General features: G+C 48.6%; 1 protein-coding gene across 2 annotated transcripts in view; it reads right to left on the bottom strand.

Annotated features, from left to right (window-relative positions):
* The window catches only part of LOC119153261 (hexokinase-1), a 49,783-nt gene extending 28,295 nt beyond the window's left edge, over window positions 1-21,488 (bottom strand). Inside the window, exons 1-3 of one of the 2 annotated variants that reach the window (XM_037399464.1) lie at window positions 21,199-21,488; window positions 18,536-18,644; window positions 3,794-3,956 (exon numbers count right to left, since the gene is read on the bottom strand). In XM_037399464.1, coding sequence (XP_037255361.1) covers window positions 3,794-3,956; window positions 18,536-18,601 — 229 coding nt within the window. In that variant the 5' untranslated portion in view covers window positions 18,602-18,644; window positions 21,199-21,488. Of the gene's footprint in view, window positions 1-3,793; window positions 3,957-10,735; window positions 10,879-18,535; window positions 18,645-21,198 lie in introns of those variants that run through there. The other variant, XM_037399465.1, reaches the window with a different exon arrangement.
* Between the last annotated feature and the right edge of the window lie 299 nt (window positions 21,489-21,787).

Here is a 21,787-nt window from a genome sequence, read left to right as displayed (position 1 = left end):
CAGGCTGCAGTTAATCACTGAGGCTCTTTGCAAGCATTTGAATCTGTGAATAGCATCCCTGGGCTCACCGAGGCTGCTCAGAGGGTGAGGAAACCGAGCACAGTGCTCTTTCATCCTGGTTTCCTCATCAGTTTGTACTTTTCTGCAGCGTCACAAGTGCCCCATGCTGTGGCAGGATGAGTTGCCTCCCCCACATCCTGCACCACTGATGCATATTGCCAGTCCCGCCCTGCAGCACTCTTTGGCCTCATTCTGCCTTCCAACTTTAACCTATGACTTTGGGAAATGCCATTCCCAACCATCACTGTTTTTCCATTTCTACCTAAATTCAACGTGGAAAGACTTCCTAGCAGGTGGGAAGAACAGTACATTTTGATGCACTACCTCAGACTTTGACTCAGCTCTCAGAGCCTTCTGACCCCACACGGTCACCAAAATATCAGATATGCAACTTATCCATGAGGATTTCCAGACCAGACTGCCTCTGAGATTACTCTGCCCTATCTCAGATCAAAACCTCTGAAGCCTGGCTTAGTGAGCTGCTCCTCACCATCACCTCATGCACCTCCAGGAGCCCCATTCCACTGAGCAAAGCCAATGAGCTGGAAGAGGCATCCCTGAGGGCAAGACCTCTACCAAGAACAGCCAAAGAGAGGCAAAGACACTGCAAAACCCCTTACCATTTTCCAAGGTTGCAGTGTAATACAGAAACAAAACACTGTCATGCAAGAAACCACAAAGAACAGTAAGCTCAGTACACAAAAACATAGCAAATCGAGAGCAGGAGCCCACAGCCCCTAGTAATCCTCCTAATTTTGCCACATCGCAATGTAACTTTTCCTTCTTGCTGCTTTAGACAATGGGCAAACTCAAGAGTTTGCCAAAATACAGGTCTTGCAGGACTTCCCTATCTGTTCCTGAACAGCGTGGCTTTAAACATCACTTTGCTCCAATATGAATGTCATTTAAAATGTAAACACATCCAAACTGTAGATGCAGTTCCCTTTAACGGGTTCAGCGAAACAAATTCAGTAACTCAGAACCACCACCACCCAGCAAGACCAGAACTCAAACATTTACCACAAGTGTCTCATTAGGTCAAATACCCAAATAAGCTTTATCATATGAGTATCATTTGTTGAATGCAAGCCATTACCTCCAATAAATAACGGAAAAATCAACACTGGACCAGATGGCCCTTTTTCAAGCCTAAATGCACCTTAGTATGTACCTCAAACAAATACTGCACTTCAGAAATATCTTCCCTGGCAGTAAATGAACAGATCAGCCTTGGAACACCAAGGTGCAATCAAACCTGTTGTAAATTTCTTTAGGAAGATTCTTTGGAAGTATTTTGAATTAGCTTGAGATACTGTTCTGGGCACTCAGGGCAAAAAACCCCTTCTGGGTTTTGTAGATTAAGCAACTCAGAATGAAGCAAAAAACACTGTTAACACCAACATCTCCAGAGTCTCCAAAATTACTACTCAAAAGCTCCTTGTTAATGAAGTACACAAGCATAGATCTGAAACTAAACAGCAGTATTTTTCTGAATAGTCAGCTCTCATAATAATAATCAGACTCAGAGGAAAGAGCTTACAAGGCAGTAATTAGAGACGGGCCAGAGAAAAGGGCAGGCTTTCAGCCTCTGGCTTTTACGGAGGGACAGCTGAAGGTAGAAATTGCCATCGGCTGGGAGCCGAACCCATGCTTTGGGCACAGCGACACGGATACATCCGCGAGGGCCCCGCAGAGCCTGCTGGAGGAGGAGGGCTCCGTGCCTGCCCTGCCTGCCCATGTGCGATGGCTGAGCCAGGCGTGACAGGCACATGCAGGTGAGTCAGGGAAAGAGATGCCATGACACCCACCCACCGCAAATACTGCTCATAGCTGGGGTCAGAGCATGTCCGTTCTGGGAAATAATGGAACCGTTTCGCCTGCATTTCTAACAGCTATCCGAAGACACGCTTGCAACCTGCATATACAGGTTTCTATCATGTTATACAGAAATTGTCTGGAGCAAAGCACTGCCTTGCTCTAATCCATGCTGCAAAGACACTGCCCACAGCACGCCTGTCCCGGAGAGGCTGGCAGGAGCCAAACGGACATAGGATCAAGAACTGAGCACCCTGTACACAACACATGAGGTTGCTTTTTTAAGTAGGTGTGTAATACATGATCTGCAATGAATGAATGCCTCGACATACAGATACACTTAGGCTCAGTCAGGGCTACCCACTGCTCTGGCTCATGCTTGGTCTCAGCAGCACTCAGCTATCTCCTGCACCTCTCCCGGCCAGGCACAGATCCCCTTTTCCCTGTCCCATATGGCATCTCAAGATCTCCCTGGTTTGTGCCATGGAACAATTTGCAAAACTATCTGACTCACCACAAGCAGCTTAGATTCACTAACGCGCAGTGCCTGACGGAGCAGGGCACTGGGGACATGCCTGTATCCAACTGAACTCAAGTGCACACGAAGGAAAAAACAGGGATTTCAGAGTTGGTAAACATGCTGGGATTCCACGCAAAAGCCTTCAAGTCACCTCAGCTGCAAATCTTTAGAGCAACCCCTGTCTGTCACCCAGCTCTGTGTGGCAGCTTCTGGCTTTCTCAACAGGCTGCGAATTTCAACGCAGCATTTCAGCCTAACAGCCAGCAGCGCTAAATTAAAGGAAATGCAGGGTTCGAGTTTGTTGAACCCTTTGGGATTTTTTTAGAGAGAGAATCACGTTTCAACTAAAAAGCTTAAGGTGGCAGAAAGCAACAGCGAAGCAGAACTATCAAAGATTTCCACCTGTCAGACAGTGTCAAGTAACACAAAGCACCAGGCTTCGTCTTCTTTCATCCAATAAATTCTTGATTTAAACTTCTAAAAAAGCCTCAAAACAGGTAACCGTGTTATACAGTTCTTGCAGCTGTGCAATTTCTGCACACAGGGACATAATTTGTGGTAGGCACCAAACTACAGTTAACCAACTCACGCTACATGAGAAGGAAATCCAGTGTTACCGCTAAATAATAAACACTACTATATACTGTTTACAAATAGATTTATAGACTCTATGTATAGTGTTCTTTTTTTTTGTAAACACTGAAATAAGGAATAGGGGCAACCTTGGTCTCAAATACCAACACAACATTTTTGGTTTCTGATCGTAATTTGTGCCACTTTCATTAGGTACAGTGAGCACAGAAAACCCAGGTCCTGTATCTGGATGGAAGAAGCTCAGTACACCAGAGCAGCAGCTTTGGAGCCGCACACTGCAGCCTCCTTGAGTTCTGCAAGTTTTCCCCTAAGACAGTCTCCAAGAGGTAGCTACAGAAAGTAAAATGAATGCCAGGAAACTCTAATTCAGCATATAAGGGTTCACACTTCCACTGGGGAAAAAACAAGATGAGACGTTGAGTCAAATAGCAAATGACTAAAAGCCACTGTCTTTGTTAAGACCCTAGATCACATGAGTGCGAACTGCATAAATCAAAAATCTTCCTATGTGAAGTATTGATTGTTGGCAGACAAAAATCAGTGTAAATGTACTGGCTATTAGTGGATTGATTGCTAAGAAGGGCTCTTCTATTGGCATAAAAATGGGTTTGATGCAGGAATCACAAAAACCTCCAGCATCTGTGGGAACAGACCTGCACAGAGGGGAAGCTGTCTTCAAAACGTTGTCTGAACTTGCCAGACAGCAAATTGCTTTTGTTCTTGGTAGCATATTGGTGTATTTCTAGCACGTTTCCCATGAAGCACACTGTGTTTAATATGGAAAACAAATGCTCAACTCCTTACCTGAACCATCAGGAATGGACCTCACAAACGTAGGAAGCATCTTCACTGCAGCCGTTGGATTAAAATCTCTGGAGAGGCCATTTTTCATCTCTCTCCTGAAGCGAGCCATAACGTCTATCAGCGTTTCGTCAGAGAGCCGCATGGCGTAAAGGTATTTATCAATCTGGGGAAAAAAGACAAACACCACCACAGAGTGAAAGACCCACCCTGAGGTGCCCAGGTGGGGCTATACCTCTCTTTGATTGCAAGAACAGCGTATAGCCCCAGCTTGGCCCTGGGATTCTGGCCAAGCTGACAACACAGCCACGCACCGCGCTTTGTCTTTTGACTCAAAATCAAGGAAATGTGCAAGCGCTAGGGAACAACATGAGCTGAAGCCCACCCCATCCTACTGCTTTTCAAAGGCAAGACCCAGTCCCACATCACTCCATCTCCTCTTTTCCACCGTTCACCCACAGCCTCAACCCCACTATCTCCAGCCCTCACCCCACTACTCAGCTCTCCTGACTGTCCATGAGCTGAACAGCTGAAGCTAAAAATCCCGCTTTTAGCGCCTTGTCCCAGCTGGGGTGATGTGGGTGTCACGGCAGTCCACAGACGCACCTTGTATTTAAAGCTTTTCATTGCAAAGGACTTGCCACAGCAGTTTCAGGGCTACGTCCCAGGCTGAGAAATTACTTCTGTGTAGTAGACCATTTTCCCTATCCCACTCCAAAGATATCACAGCCAGAGGTAGGAGAGGCAGGACTCGGCTGTGGGCAGGTAGTGTCTTCCTCCTCAAGACAAAACATCAAATTAAAAGTTGTTGACTTCTCCTGTGTGGCTACCCAAGACAGGAACTTTCCTTACCTCCCTGGAAAAAGGAGGTGGTTCCAGTTTTCCAATAATACTGCTTTCCATAATAGTATACCTGTCTTCAGCATGAGGAAGATTAAGAGATGCTTTGATGTCTCAAGAATACAGCTTGGCCTTGGGGGGTTCTTGCTAAGCGCTAAACCCACCCCTTTTACCTCAGCCGCCAGTCTGTTCTTGCCTTGTTTCATTATGTGCCTTGGAAATTCGGTTCTGCAAACAGCTCAGACTGAAGCCACACCTTGGGGATCACTTTTGCTTGCAGGTTAGCAGGACCATCAAAACAAAACCCTGCCCATGTTTTCCGTCTTCAGCAAAACTGGAAAAGCCACTTCATTTTAAACCCCAGGCCATCTCTGTGTCAAGACTCTCTACGTCTCCTTCACTGCTCTGGAAGCCTTGAGAGCAACTCGTCCTCTCAGCTGGCATCAGGTCTTACAGTACCAACGCCACAATAAAACACCCCACCTGAAACGTATATATGCAAGTGCTCCATGTTTTGGGGACTTTGAGACAGTAAGCGATGAATAATGCCATTTGCAAAGGAAAAGCAGATAATCAAAATGTAATTAAACCCTGAACTGACTGTAAACGCAGCGCCCATTTAATTGCTCCTGCAGAAAGTACTTCTGCTCCACGTAGTCAAGGTCTGCACCAAAGATAGCGTAATTCCCCAAGCCAGACACCCTCCCACCGTGACCAAGCATTTACACAGATGAGGGAGGAAGGCACAGACAGTGCTGCTAGGCGCAGCGAGCTGGCCTGATCCTGAACCACAGGGCTGGGGGCCAGGCAAGCCTGAATCACAGGGGGTCACAGCCAAAGGCTGCACGAACTGTTAAGTGTTCAGTGCCACTGCTTGCAGAGGAAGAGCAAACCAGTCATCAAATAGATGCTAAGGGGAAGTTCCAGTGCAACATGAAATAATACCATGCATTTGCTCCACAAACTGGTGAAGTGATAGTGCAGGCATATTTCTCTACAACAGAGGCCAAACACAAGACCCCAGGCAACACCCTCACACCCCAGCTGTGTCCTGTCCTGTGCCGCTCTGATGGGCTGACAGCCTCCTCACAGCGACAACCACAGCCAGCCACTGGTGTTTTCACTCCAGGAACAAACACCTGGACAAGATTCACCCTGTCTGCAGCCCCAAATGCTGGGGGGATGGATGCAGAAACTGGCATCAGGTTCAGCAGGAAGGTCTCTCCTCCACAGCAAACCCTGCCGCAGTTGTGGGGTTTCTTTGAGCAGAGTGTCAAATCATGATGCCAGAGCATGAGGTTATTCCCTTTTAAAGGTCGGGGTCGGAGGCAGGGGCAGGGGGAAACACCCTTTTATTAAAGCTGAGCTTTCAGCAGCCCGCGCTGCCACGCAGAGGCCCGGTTCCCCCTATCTCACAGTGAAAGCTACACTAACACACCATTCACAGTCAGACTTCACTATGCAATTAAAATACCCCTCTAGAAAGCCCCACCGCTGCTCTCTTCTCCCAGAAACAGGGCTGAAGGATCCCTCCCCCCCTCCAAATGCCCCGTTGTGAACGCAGGGTTGGCGTTTGCACAGTCAGGACCAACCAGGCAAGCCCTTTCTCCCCCCCGCTGCCCCTATGCTGCCCTCAGCAGCTAGGGAAAACGGGAGGGAGGGCTTTTTTTCCTCCTGTGAAAAAAACAATGAGCGCTGTCAGCGCCCTTACATAATTGGGCTGGACCCTCCTGCGTGCAGGGCGCATCGCATCCCATCGCATCCCATCGCGTTGCGCCGCATCGCATCGAGGCCATCTTCAGCGCTGAGACTCACGGGGCAGGGAGGCGGGGGAGATGGGGACTAAACCTCGGTCTGAAACAAAATCACTCCCGTGCGTTACAGTTTCCAAAACTGGGGGGGGGGGGGGGGGGGGGGGGGGGGGGGGGGGGGGGGGGGGGGGGGGGAAGTGGTCTTTTTTTCCTCCCAAGCAGGAAAAGGGTTAGTCATTCCAGCAGCACAGGCAGCCGTACAAGGGATGAGGGGACGAGGGATGGCAGCCCTCTAAGCGAAAACCCTCAGCAAATAGCCATAAATAACTGGGGGGATGGGGGGGGTAGCTGGAGGCTGGATTATGGGATAGAGGTTTAATAACTCCCTGCTCTGTCTGCAATAAAAGCCGATCAGAAAGCAAATCTCAGACTTATCCGAAAGCAAGCTGTGGAGGGGCTGCTAGGGACAGAGGCAGGAGCTGCCGGCAGCAGCCAGCTGGACCCACAACGCCACTGAGGCTCCTGCGGCTGCGGCCCCCGTGGGACATGGATGCCAGCCCTTCCTGGGGACGGCGGAGAGCAGGAGCAATTTCAGGCAGGCAGTTGTGTGGGCAAGGAGCAGAAAACACTCCTTTATTTAGCTGCCATCTCAGAGCCACCACCCCAGGAAGGGCACCTTCCCACAGTGCCACTATGGGAGCCCTCCGAGAGCTCAATCACTTTTTTTTTTTTTCTTAATAAAAATAAAAAGCCAGACAGAATCTGTGAGCAATTTTTTTAAAAATAGGACTTCATAATTTTGAACATATGCACACAGTTATGCCTGGTCACATAAGAAAGACACTTTTTGTACTTGGGTAAAAAAAGTTTCTGAAAATCCAGCCACCACGGCGGCAGCCTTCACGGGAAGTTGTGAATAATTGTAAGTGCATAATGAAACAGGCAGCACTAAAGGCCATTCCTTAAATGCATGCCTCATTCCCCAGACACTGACAACAGTCAATGGTATCCAAGAGGAGAGCACTCCCACAACAATTTCAGAAATCATTAGCACCTATTTTACTGACACAGCCTTTGCACAAAAACCCTTCGCCATGTAAACATTTTTCTGCAGAGCTAATCATACTCCATGCTCCTTTCAGCATCAGGAAGATTCACCAGGAGCCAAGGCATGTTAAAACAAGTAGTTTAGACATCCTGAAACTGTTTGTGCTTACTTATGATTTATCAGATTGGTTCCTAAAAAGCCTTTTTACTGGCAGGTCATCGCTATGGGGCCTTTTTTGATGCCAGTTGCTGCCTTTTACACCCCATTCCATCACATTCTTTTCAGCGTTGAAGGATATTTAAATGTCAGTCTTGGATTGCAAGATTTTTTTGTTCTCTCATCAGGTAATATGACAAAAAGGTACTGCTCCCCTAACAGAGAGAAACCAGGAAGACCAAGAGGCTCCCTTTGCTGGGGCCAGCTACTGCAGGTACAAACCTGCTGGAAACAAAAGGCACTCCAAGGCAGTTTTCCAAAAGCTCTCTTGCACACAGGCCAGAGGCACAGATGCCAGGGACACTCCATGATGCCTGTATCCCTGAGGATAAGAGCCAGCCTTTTAGAGAAATCTGCACAACCCAAACCAAAGTCCTAAGTCCTCTGTCACAGCCAGGATGCTGAGCTCCTGTTGCTGCCCCTGGAGGATCACAAACATTCAGGGAACAGATGTTTTCAAAAACATCTAGTTAATTTATCCCGCTTGGAGTAAAACCACCACATGTGTATTTATATGGTACAGGGCATCACACACTGCCTGCTTGCTCCTGCGCAGCAGGGTTACGTGCAAGTGCCCATACACGTGCTCTCATCAGAAAATGGCCCCTTGCAGGGGCTGCAGGGCCACAGGGCTGCCAGCATGCGATGGACAACCCACACCTTCGACACTACACATTCGCCCTGCCCATTCCTCCCTGCTTGCCACAACTCATCTTGAAAAATGTTCCAGAAAATGCAAATTTCAAAAAAATTACTCTCAGACTTAAAGGGTATATAAAATCCAGCAAAACCAGTACAGAAGCACTAGTTCTTAGAGCCAGGGTATCCCGAGGGCCCGAAACCACCAGCACCATCTGTGCCCCTAGGCAGGGTTCCCACCTGGAAAGGCAGCACTGAGCATTAGTGCCATGCAGGGGTGGGAACCCAAAAAACAGAAGGAAACAGGGTCACAAGGGAAGAAGAACGTTCAGCCCTGGTGCAGCGGAGACCGGGTAACAAATCCATTCCCAAATTCACCACCTTGGTACTTCTAACCCTTTGACACCCGCAGCATCTTCAAGGTGATCTGCCACCTGTGCCACCAAATGCCGAGGCAACTGCTGCCATGGACCTGCGAGGCAGAGGAGCAGCCGCCGTGGCCAGGAGCCCCGCAGGGCAGCGTGGCGAGCGGGGGCAACGCGTGGCCGGCAGCCCCCAGCCACAGGCACGTACCAGCAGAAAGTGCTGCTCTTCCGGAAGCAGGGAGAAGAGGGAGGGACCTGAACCAAAGCCATGTAGGCACGTATTCCCGTAAGCGGCACGCTGAGATGGAGCACAAACCTCGCAAGCAGCACGCTGAGATGGAGCAAAAATCCCTTTGCCCCACGGGAAACCAGGGAGCGGAGCCCACCGGCTGCCAGCAGCCACGGGGCTGAGCCTCCCACTGCTGCAGAAACCCTCCCCGCGGGACAGGCAAAAGTGAGGGGGCTCAATATCCGCTCCAAAAGGATATCAACAGGAAAAGATGTCTCACATCCTCCAAAACCAGTAGCCTGCTTTTTTTTTTTTATTAATTAAATGTTTGGTCTTTTACTTTTACAGACAAGACCAGGTTGATCCATAAGAATGCTTTACGGCTCCCTGGCCAAACAATTTTCCATGCCGTCAGACAATAGCCACCTCATGGTGCCAAACCAGCCTGCAATAAATAACCACCAGCAACACCACAGAGTTCCCCCCATGCCTGTATGCTTCCACCACGCCTGCCTTCCCCCCACAGCTCTTCTGCTGCTCCTTGGCCAGCGCACACCCTTGTACTTATCTTGGGTTTCTAAATATAACAGGCACAGCGAGGCAGAGAAGGCCTTACCCAGGCATGCACGCCTGGCACCAGCAGCAGCACTTACGAATCCCCTGGGAAAGGAAAATCGGGGCCTGAGGAAAAGAGTGAGCCACATACAAGGGGCCAAAGGTGCGGAGGGCTGCAGGCTGCGTGCAGCCTTCAGCTCCTCATCAGAAAAGCTGGGTGGCAAAGCAAAAGTCCTAAACCATGGAAGGAGATGTGGAAAATGTGGGGTGCCGTCTCAGGTTTTATCCAACGAAGGAGTGGGCACAGGTGAGCAAGCCTTGAGTGGGGCAGGTTGTGTCACCCAGGCAGAGGAGCTGAGGTCTCCCCAGGCACAGCCAGAAACCCAAAGGGAAGAGGTGCTCTCCTCCCATCAGGACAAGCCCCGAGATCAATACAAATCAGCCCTGCTAACACTGTCACTGAGGCTTTCCCAAAATATTTTAGGGATGCCTTCAGCAGGCACCCAGCCATGCACCTAGGTGGGTCACGCAGCACCACCGGAGGAGGTGGCAGAGGGGAAGCCTGTGCTTCCTGACGTCAGCCTGGCTCTGTGACAGGACTCGGAGATATTCGCAATTATTTTCCCAATGTGTGGCCCCACATCCCTAGCCCCAGGCCCTCCGCTCCCTACAGCTCTGCAATATGCTCAGCCGGAACCTAACTGCCATGTTTGTATTTACCCTGCGCTCTGCACCCGTTCCCTTGTGGCAGTGCTAAATCACAGGGCTGTACCATGCATATAGCAGCAGTCGCCTGGTGCCAAAGGAAGAGAAGCCCATAAAAATACTACTTCTTTTTAAGCACAACTGACAACCACTTCCTGTAAATTCAGAACCTCCAGTGACACATAATTCAAAAACTACCTGCTCTTCGCCTTCGTCACCCCGGTGCTGGCGTGACAGATGCCCACAGGCACCCTGGGGAAGAAGGGCAGGTCCCCCCCTCTCCAGGGATGCTGGTGCCTACTGGATGCCTGAAAAACCATCACCACCACCCCCGCCATCGCCGAAGCCCCCCAGCTCCTGCCTGGCTTTGTCAAGGCCGGTTTCCACGGGCGGCGTGCATCACCCGCGACCCCACTCCACTCTCCACCGGGGATGCCTGGGGGATGGGGGGGGGGGGGGGAGGCGCCCGGCTAGGCGTAAAACCGGGCTTATTCCCCTTTCCCCCACGGCAGGGTGGCTATGGGGACAAAACGACAAAACCAACGGGGGGGGGGAATAAAAAGCCATCTGGCGTGGGGGCGAGGGATTTCGATCTACCTTTTTGACCTGATCCTCCTTCAGCTCCGTGAAGTAGTAGGCCAGGAGCTGGGCGGCGATCATCCTGCCGGCTGCAGCGGGCGGCTCCGCGCACGCAGCGATGCGGCGCCCGGGGATGGCCGCGCCGCCGCAGCGCCTCCCCTTCCTCCTCCTCCTCCTCCTCCTCTGCGGGCCGGCCCCGCCCGCCGCCCCGCTCCCACCGCCGGGCGGGGACGTGCCGGCTCCGCGGGATCCCTGCTCGGCACAGCGGGCAGCAGCAGCAGCACCAGCGGCAGCAGGGCCGGCCCCCAAAGAGTCTTTTAGGGCAGCCTTGGGGGCAGAGCGCTGAAGGTTTCTCACTGTTCCTTGAACTCTGCTGCGGTATGGGAAAAGCAAACGGCAAGAAACCCCCAAAAATCCTAAACTAAAGGTGTTTGCAGAAGAGCGTCTGCACTCAGAAGTCTTTGAGAAAATAGCAAAACTGCGGGACCCTCCACTACCACCAAGCCTCCCCTGCCCGGCTGCGATGCCACCTCCAAAGCGAGCGGGACCCAGCCTGGACCCCCTGGGCTGCAGGCTGAGCTGCTGGGACACTTGCAGGTGGGCCCCAAATACCGTAATCGCTTTGACAGTTTTACTTTTGGGAACCCCGCACTCACATTCCATCAGCAAAATCCCCACATCAAATACACTGACAGACAGACGGGACCTCTCCTCCCCCTGTGCGCTTGCCCACATTTTTGCACCGTTGGAGCGCAGTCCCCAGCACCCCCAGGAGGCATTCACCGCTGCGAAGGCTCCGCAGGCCCCGCGTGCACCCAAGCGAAGCAATGCAATGCCCCTCCGAAAGCTGAAGGCCACATGCTGATGCCAAGGCGACACATGTCAGCAGCTCATGGGACTTTTGCCTGCCTCCCGTCCATCCATGGGGACAGGAACACACACCCACGCAAATGGCAGCGATGCTGGAAGCGTGATTAGCACAGATATTGTCTACCAAAGTCCAAGTGATTAAAAACCTGTTTCTTGAGTTTCCGGCTTCCTTTTCAGTGCTACTTTAATTAAATGGTTGCACTGGGCAAAACCAAGAGCTACTTTGGCAGATACATCCTCCCTTAGACTGCCTTAGTCGCTGCAGGCAGGGTGGGCAGCATTTCCTTCTCCACCTCACCACGCCAGCTTTAAGCTCATTCTCAGACAGATTTTCATCAAGCGTTTCGCCGATCTGCATGTGTTACCCCTTCGTGTTTGTTTGGCAAGCTAATAAGCAGCCATGCCAGTGCCCCCCAGCACGGCCAGGCTACCTGGCCGCAGGCACAGCAGCATCGCCGTGTGACCAGGCGCCGTTGGAGCTTGCACCGGCAATGTCACCCAGGCTGACCAAGTTCTCACTCAGATGTAATTCACTGTTCAGCCACACTCCTCTCCTCTTCTGTCAGTTGGATACTATAATTCCCAGACCAAGCTCGCGCCTGTTTTCAATCTCTCTGTCATCTGCTAAACCTGTCTTTCAGCTGAAATTGCTCTCCTCGCTCTCAGGCGTTTGCTTTCTATAAATACAGAGGCAAGTAGCCGTGTATGTCCTCCGCTTTGCTTCACTAGCTAAGACAGACCGAGCTCTTCTTTCGTCTCCTTTCCCTGAAAAGCCCAGGCTGGTTTAGAAGCCTTTTTCCACACTTGCTCCAGCCTGAACTCACCTCTATCAAACACAGTAGCTGAAGTCAGGTAAGAAAAGGCCAAAACCCCTGCACTGACGTTCACCGTTCTCCTACCAGAAATACGTCACCAAATGCCTTCCCATTAACAAGCACAAACCCTGACGCTCCCAAGCTGCACCAGGACACCAAGATCTCTCCATGCCATAAGCCCCCACTCCCAGGAGACAGCAGATCTTTCATCCCATGACAAAAAACATTCCTGTTCCTGCTCCTCCAGCACGGCCAATGGCATCCTGGCTGCCAGAGATGTCCTCACTGAAAAAGCTGCCCTACAGCAGCTCAGATCAAAATTTAGAAGCAAAAAGTCACTTTCAGCGCATGTGTGTTTACATTTGCCTTTTGTTGCTTTATGAACACCGCCTGGCACTGCTCAGTTGCCACAGGTTCTATATTGGTGGAGCTGTCTCTGCACGAGGTTTACAAGCCCTGCTCTCTATCCTCTCCAGCTCAGACACCTAACCACCACCTAAAACCATAATACTCTCATCAGTTACCTCGCTGCAGGAATGCTTAACTGCTCAGTTAAAACACTTGGACACAAGCTCAATTTGTTTTCAACTAATCTTTGACCAAATGAAAGCAATTCAAACCATCCCCTCTGGCTCTCAAGGAATTCAAATCAGCCAACTAAGAGTTTGGGAAGTCCACAATATTCAAAGTGGTCATGGATAAGAACGGTCTTCTCTTTAACATGACACCTGCTTTAAGAAAGTGCAAGAGGAGGAGAAGTTTTCTTCATCTGCCGAAACTGAGACTTAGAAGTGAATTCAAAATGTCACAGATCATTAAGGTTGTGGTTCCACTGACCATTTGTATTACAGTGTATTTCAAAACCACCAGAAACAACTGCCTCAGGTTTCCTTTAAGCTATAAAAACAAGAAGCAAGTTCAAAGCATCAGTACTGTGAAGCTCTCTTGGTTCTGTGCAATGAAAATAACACACACACACACATATTACAAACCCCCAAATACATTAAAGAATAAAGTATACTCTTACACAGGAGGTGGTTCATGTGATAAAGTCAAAAGCAATTACAGTATGGCTAAAAAAGTATTGCAAATAATTTGCTTTGTCCCCAGTTGCTGACTAGGCATGCAGGAAAAATGAACTCTACAACCTAAAAGCCATTAGAAAAAAAGTCACAGTCTATCCAAGGCAAAACAGCTGCAGTGTTTAAACATTTAGTATTTTCAAACTGCTCCTTGCAAGGATGAGTAAAAGTGCATGATGAGCTTTGATGCTGTAACCGTCACTGGGTTGCATGAGCTTTCCTCCTATCAGAGAGCTAGAAGGGCAGTGAAATATCCCTATGGACACCCAAACCATTTGCAAGCCATCTTTGCATATTTCTGGGGGGCCTGGGAGGAGCTGTGCACCGGCTGCCCAGCACATCCCTCATACCTCCTTACCAGCTGCTCCTGGGTTTTCCCTTCTGCTTTACTGGAAGAGATCAATTCAGCAGCCAATTAATTAGCAGCACCTAATGTACACTGCCAGGCATCCAGCAGGCTATTTTGAAAACCACCGTCCTCTAAGACAAATTACTGGAGGCTGAACGCGACACCTGATGACTTGCAGCTATTTTGACTGTGCTCTAATCTCATTGCCAGGTTTAACTGCACTCAAGTGTTTCAACTGAGTGAAGTAATTCAGTGCATCAGGTCTTCTGGGCGCGGGGCAGGGTTTTTTCTGCTTTGCCTATTCCTTCATTAAATGTTTACTGCTCTAATAGCTATCTGCATTCAGATTTGACTCCTATACAATGAGGGGATTTGGGTTTTAATCATGTCCACCACGTAGTTCTGATGTACACAGTTGCTAGAGGCTTTCTGCTTTCATAAGGGAACAATGAAGTTGTAGTTGTGTTTGTTGTTCTTTTTTTAAGCATCTGAAAAATGATCGATCCACTTTTCCCAACACTGCATTTTCCTTTCACAATACTTAAAGCTAAGTGAAAAAAAGCACCATCTCTAAGAAACAGTAAGTTCCCAGCTTGTGACAGCACCTCTGAGCAACAAGGGAATTTTTTAATAGTCTGTGAAGCTCCGGTTCCAGGGGTAGAAAACATGTTTGCACACAAGAAATGATCACTCATTTTTGCTGAACTTGGTTCAGAAGCTACTAAGAAAATCTAAAAGCAGCACAGATATTGATTTAATGAGCAATTCAGCTGAACAAGGTTAAATGTGTTACGCAATTTCACCTTGCTAGGAGTCACAGCAAGCAGGCACTACCACATCAGATCAATCATCACGGCTGGCTATGTTTCCCCTATTAAGGAAGAAGATCAGCTTGGAATGCCTTGAGGGAAGCTCATTCCACACACAGGAAAGGCCACGCAACACGCGGAAAGAGCAGCATGCACTTATAAAGTGGGTTTTATGCTCCTGGTAGAGCACACCAGCAGTATGTTTCCAAAACATGAAACATGGAGCCAGGCACTGGATAACCAAAGGGCCGGGACAGGCTCGGTGTGCCTCACCGAGCTCGGCGCCACAGGTTGTGCCTGCACCCGAACACTGGCAGGGCTGAAAGCCAGGGGCTGCGTGAGATGCCAGGCTCTGCTCCAGCAGCTGCGGTCAGAGAGAGGATGCCCACCTCCAGCCCCAGGAAAGCAGGATCTCCCTTCCCAGCCTTCTGGCAACAAAAGCCAAGGATTGCCAGTGCTACGACTGGCTGACAGCTGTTTTCTCTTTTTAATTTATAACAGCTTTATATTTTACACGTCATACACAAATAAATCTATTTTTATATATTATCAAAATTATAACTCATAATTAAATTCAGGTAATTCAATTAGAAAGCTAACAGCATTTTCTGTGCCTGGCAGCATATCCAGACTGTCAGGCAGTGCCACCGCATGCCGCAGCAGCTGGCAGGGGCACAGCACCCACAGGTCTGTGCCCAGCCCCAATGCTGTCCTCATCAGGTCCCCCAGGGAGGGTACGGAGCACAGAGTCCATGCCATGTTGGGGATAACACAAGAAAACATCCCACACACTTATACACACATGCAATACCCAGCCGTGTTTTAGGCACAAGGGATACTGCCCGGTTTTGTTAGAGTTGCTCCAAGGAGATGGCAAACTAATTTTTAATAAAATCCCTTTGGAAGGATCTCCATTCACTGACCTGAGCATTTGAGGGCCAAATGACACTACGGAGGGCTATGGCTTTCAAGACTTAAATCCCAGTGACCTCCAAAGACAAGGCGGTATTTCTGTAAGCTGTGTACTATACAGCTAAGGAACGCAAACAGCCGTGTCTAGGCTGCAGCCATGATGAGTGGAGAAGGAAGCAAATCCAGCAAAGGAGAAGCGCTGTCTACTGGTTCACATGGGAACAGAGACTCCTGGGGCAGACGGAGATGTTCTGTGTCTTAACCCCCTACATCTGAGCATCTGGCAGCTGTGTTTGCTTTTATTTCTTTTAAAGTAGTTGTCATTCTTCAGCATCAGAGGGATGCAGAGGACACAACCCCCACAAAACCAAGAGATGCAAACCAGAAATCAGATAAATGCAAGCCCAAAACTCATGGCTTACAATAAAGCCCCGCTATCTGGGAGGCTTGGCTGACAATTTCTTTTTAAACCTCTCAGTGATGGCAAGCTTCATTAAATCTGGGACCATCTCAATTATTCCATCTTTAATTGATACTTCCAAAACCTATGGGCTGCACAAACTACACTGCAAAGGACTTCACTACCCAAATTGTCACATAGGTGGGGAAAAGAGGAAACAGCTCCCTGGAGTCACACCACCACAAAACTTAACCTCTAGCTCCTCCACTGCACAGCAGAGCTGCTCTATGCAGCTGAGGAAGTTGCTAAAAATTCTACATTCTTTAGTGGTTTCTTGTGCATTTTTTTCAAGAGAGAAAAACCCCGCAGTGCACATGACAGGGCACTGAAGGCAGCACAGCTGAAGGATCATGACTTATGGGGAGGATAAGCAACACTGTGTCCAAACCTGCCCTGCTGGGAGGTGAAGTGGGGTAAGGAGAGGTGTTTCCCTATGGTACAGAGAGAAACCTATTCTCTGGTATTTTATAATGTTTAAAAGCAACTTGAAACCCTAAATACTCTCCCATGACAGATACCTTTCCCATAGCAGTGTACTCAATAGCTCCAACAGCAGCAGCTATGGCAAAGGGGCACCTTTCTCACAGCATGGTCTCCCTTGTGCTGCAGGTATCCCCAAAAGCAGCGCAGGGACTAAGTGGAAGGGAGAGCCCCTTTTGCTGTGGGGCTGATGGATAAACCAGAGAACCGTTTCCCTAAAAGCTTTCATTCCCTGGCAGAGAAAGTGAAGTCACTGCTGTGCTAAAATGCTCTGCGGTTGAGTAGAGGCATCTCCCCGCACCAGAGAAGAGTCCCCAGCCATGACAACGCATCTGGCTCAGTGACACCTCTAGGGAGTGCACACACCACCCACACTGCCGACAGCCATGCTGCAGTTACCCATCAATCCTGGCCAAGGAAGTGTGTGGTTAAAACACAAATGTCATGTTAACAGTAAGCAGCCAACACAGAATTCAAGGCACTCCTGTCCACGCAAGATGCTGAGCCTTCTATTAAGCTGAGCTACAATGAATTAAGTCAAGAGGTTTCCCAACCCATTGTTGTTTTCCAACATAGATCCAGCCTGCTCACATCCTTGGGCACTTTGCATGCAAGTCCACTTGCTTTGCTCTTCCCTTACACACTAAAAATTAAATACAAGTATAATCCATCCAAACTCATCTCTCTCTTCTTTCTCCTCCTGCCCTGGGTATTCTCCACTGTAACTTCTCTCTCCCCAGTGCCAGACTTACAACTCATTTTACATCTGTGCAAAGGAAAGCAACAACCACCCCTGTTTTCTGACTCAGCTTGTGGCCCTGCACTAGTTTAACATTTTTTCCACTGAGGTGAGAACTTCTGCATCAAGCAACCACTTTTTCTAGTGTATTGGTAGCAAGTCATTATTGCAGATCACATTACATACAAAGCAGACCATACACACACACACACGCGCATTTATATGTACACAGAAGCATATCAGCAAACTCAGTTTACAAGCCAATAGAAGGCTGGTGGTGCTATGGTGATGAACCTAATGTCAATGAGTTGCCTTTCCTAACCAGGAGGTGAAGCATTTGTTTCATTTCATGAAACATCTCTTGACTCCAGCAAACTGAAATGAGCACAAATGCAGATTTCTGATGCTCTACTAAATCTCCAACATTAGTAAAAACTGTTAAAAGAAATGTCACTGAAAAAAGGGCAAAATACAGAGTGGAAGCTGGTTTGCAATTTCAGAAGTCAAAGAAATAAGTTTAAAGTATTAGCAGTTGTTTGATTCAAATCTTGTATCTTAAGAAGAGGCAGTTCAGTACCAGTTAAAGGATATCTGCATAACCAGCAATTCACTGAAGTGATGAGGCAGTTAAAATTACTCAAATAAAGGAAAATATAACTTAATTTATTGTACTATATAGAGACAGCTTTTCAAAATCTGCTTGCAGTTCCCCACAGATCACAGAGCTCATTTGTCAAAGTTCAGCTCTAGCACACCCACTGTGTGGGAAGACTTACAAAAACAAAGCCAATCCTTCACCCTTGCCAAAAGTCGTTAACCCCCAGCAAACAGCTGGCTTCTGTGCACTGATATGCACTGTCCCAAGGCTGGAACGGCAGGGTCCAGATCGGTGCCTTTTAACTATAGTGCATCTTTGCCATGTGAGCAGTAAAACTAATGAAGAGCTTGCACTTCCAGCATAGAGAACAGGACCTGCCCCTCTCTTTTGGCTATCTGCTAATACAAAACAAGGCAGTATGTCCCAACCCAGGCTGAGAGGCCAGTTTCCACTGAGCATACACCTTTCTCCTTGATCCAGCATTTGATGCTACTGAAAATCAGTTTGCACCACAAGTCCCAAACGCGCAGGGGTGCACGCAATAATTGCAGAGGCTTTAGTTTTGTGCTCCTTTTCCAGCAAGACCGTGATAGAGACTCTCCTCCCAGGCCAGGTTAATAGCCCCACAACACAGAGCTCCCCCCAGGACTAAGTTCACGACCCCCACCCTTTTGCCCAGAAGGGGTGCAAAAGCAGGCACTTACTTTGCACAACGGGAAGCAGCAGTAGCCAGGCATGTCCAGGGTGTCCGGCTCCTTCCGTGTGGCCATAGCAGAAGCACCTCTTGCCACATCACATTGTCATCACAGGGGGCTGTCAACAACAAAGGAGGCAGAATTGCAGGTTTTCACATCTCCTTCCCCAACCTCAGGATGCCTTTGAAAGCCACACACCCCACAGACAGCTGCTCTCTTAAAAACCCATCCAGCAGCTGGATTACGGCAGACGCAGACCCATAGTTAGCATCACTCCCAAGATAGAGGGAAAACTGGGAACACTGGGGCTATGCACTGCAAGTGTGACCCAAAACAATGATGGAAATGGGGAATGTGTTGGCAAAGCACTGGCCCTCGCATGGCTCGAAGATACGGTGGTGCCATGGGATTCCTGCCACACACAGGGAAGGAGGGCTTAGCAAGCAAATGTGCAATAAACCACGTGAGTCCCGCAAACAGTTCGTTGTCCTAATTAGAAGAACCCACCAAGCCTCGAAAATACAAAGTATTCACATTAAAAGCCAGTGCAGGAAGATGGTCACAGATGTTGGACTTGCAGCTGAGCATCGTCCAGGAGCAACTGCAGATTTTTAGCTGCTCTGCAATAATTTGGTGATACTTTTTTTTTGGCCAAAGTCCAAATCCTTCTTAACAGAGACTACAGGCAGATGCAAACGGCATCTCTGAGCAAAAATTTGGCTTCTGCAGTTTTACAGGCTGTCATCACAAAACATTTTAGGGTAGGGTCAGAAACCCAATGGGGCCAGCCCTGGACAGGACCTGGAGTATCTACATGGCCTGTTCAGGGTCCTCTTCTCTCCCCACCCCAACGTTTGCTCCCTCAAGCCATTCTAGCTCTCTTACGTCCTTCCATGTGCCTGTGCCCAGGGGCAGCAGTGGGACTGAGGGGTCTCTGTGAGGAGAGGTGGGAGCTGCCCTGAGCTGGACTCCCCTGCAGCCCATGAGGAGACTGCAGTGGAGCAGGCATCCATACTGGTGGATACTGGTGCACACTGATAACCCTTCCACACTGGGGAAGGTGTTGTCTTAATTTTGTCTTTGTTTCTCACCATCCAAACCTATTTTAATTTTCCCCAAGTGGAGTCAGTTTTTGCCCACGATGGTGATCGGTGAGCCATCTCCCATCCCTGTGTCCACCTCTGAGCTGCTTCTTCCTATTTTCTCCCCTGCCCGGCTGAGGAGAAGATGGAGAGCAGGCTGCACAGGTATCAGGCAAACACAGCCAATCTGCTACACCAGGTCAAATACAAACCTAGATGAGATTCTGGACCCCTATTTTCATTCTCAGATTTTCACATGCAAAAAAAGTAGAGGGGGAATAAACAATTTTTTAAAATTCACGTATGTGTTGGAAAGAAAGCTCTTATTTTAATTAAATAGGTTTTTCCATCCCTCTGACCCATTCCTGGTAGTAAACCTGAGATTCTGGTTTCACAGCATAGCTACAAGAGATGGGTGATGGAGAATCACTTTTTTTAAAACCTAAACCAAGAAGTTTTTGTCATTTCAGTGCTTTAAATGCGTGAGACAGCTCTGTGGGCTTCCTGGTCAGCACCTCTGGCCCCAGATTTCAGCAGTTGTCCCCAGTACTTGCTGCACCACACATAACCCCATCCTGCTTGTCTCGCCCTTCCTTCCCTGAGGAAGACAGAATTTTTGGCAAAGCAAAAGCATCCTCTCAAAAGACCCAATATCTTAGGCCACTACAATTCATTCATTGCTAGCTCCTTTGACAGCTGCCATGAGTTCACCAGTCCCGTCTGGAATGTGGCCCAGCATCGACAGACCCGTGTCTCACTCAGGGTATCTCTGTCTTTCAGCAGGGTTACAGATACTTCTGCTCTGACATTTGACATCGATACAAACAAATGTTTTAATCACAACTTTCATCTATAACCACATTTTGGAGAGATAATGGTGACAGCAGTCTGTGACTATCAGTCAACATCTGAGACCGAGAAAATACCCTCAGCTGTTTGATGACCTGCCTGTATTATCAGATGGTACTAACTCAGGTTGCCAGCATGAAGCTGCAGGGATGCAAGGATGGTGCAGAAGAGGAGGTCTCATGCTGTCCAGTATCAGCCTGGTCAAGCCCTTTCCTCCCCCTGCACAGCAGTGCCATTGCACGTGGTTTAACAGATGCTCTCCTGGGTGGTGGGACTAGCACCCTTCTTACAGACCTTTGTCAGCACCCCAAGTACCCCAAGTGGATTTTTGCCTCTCTCTGCAGCACTGCATATCCAGAACAACAGGGTTCAACTTGGACTCCTTAATCTTTGACCAGAGCTGGGACAACAAATCCAAACGATTTCCAACTGCAAAAGAGGAATTCGCTTAAAAATAAAACTGAATTTTTCACATACCCTTGGCTTTATCTGGAGAGCAGTCTGGATAGTAAGACACAACCACCAGCACAAACAGGATCCCAAATACATTTAAAGAGCAAAAGAGCCTTTCTGCAGTCGGGTGACAATGGTGCTTCATTTGGATCTGCTTTTCAAACACTTACACAGCACGCCCTTCCAATCACAACATGCCACTTTGAAATGCCAGTACCACTTAGCTCCTGAGTCTATTAGACCATGAAGCAATAAACCCAGAGAAATAAAAATAACCCAGATACCTACTTTAGCACCCAGTTGAGTTGACAGGTGTTATCCAGAGGGCTCCATGGAAAAAGCATCCTCAGAAATGCCATACCTTGACCTTCGCACAACAGGTGGCATGAAGGTGATCTCCAAAAACTGTAGCGTCTTCCCGAAAGGTGCTAATATTAACTATAGCCCTTTGTTTCTTTGCACTCAAGGTTTCTCCCTGTCAGCTTTCTGGCATTTGCCAGCGTGGTACACGCTTTACTGGGCAGATATTGAGCTGCAAATTCCTTCATACTTCTCTATCCACAGCATTCTGCAGCTAAAGCGCTAGCCGGCCAGCAGATGAAAATGCCACTTACTGCTTATTCCTGCTGCAGTTTGTTGAATTAAAACCTCTTTTGTTTGCAAGCTGTAAACAAATTCTTCTTAATCTTTCAATAAAAAATGTCAATTATGCTCTCTAACAATGTAACTTCATTGTGATGAAAGAAGGCATTGCTATTGCTCTAATCATGATAACATATCAGCTGCTTTTAGAGTCAATTCCTTTTTGTGCAAAATTTAATGACCATGCAATTATTCACATTTCAGACTAACAGACTGGGCTTTAGACCTACAGCGC

Source organism: Falco rusticolus, chromosome 9, assembly GCF_015220075.1.
Source record: "Falco rusticolus isolate bFalRus1 chromosome 9, bFalRus1.pri, whole genome shotgun sequence".
Lineage (NCBI taxonomy): Eukaryota > Metazoa > Chordata > Aves > Falconiformes > Falconidae > Falco > Falco rusticolus.
The sequence above is the reverse complement of the archived record's forward strand: the minus strand, read 5'-3'. Positions and strand labels throughout refer to the sequence as shown.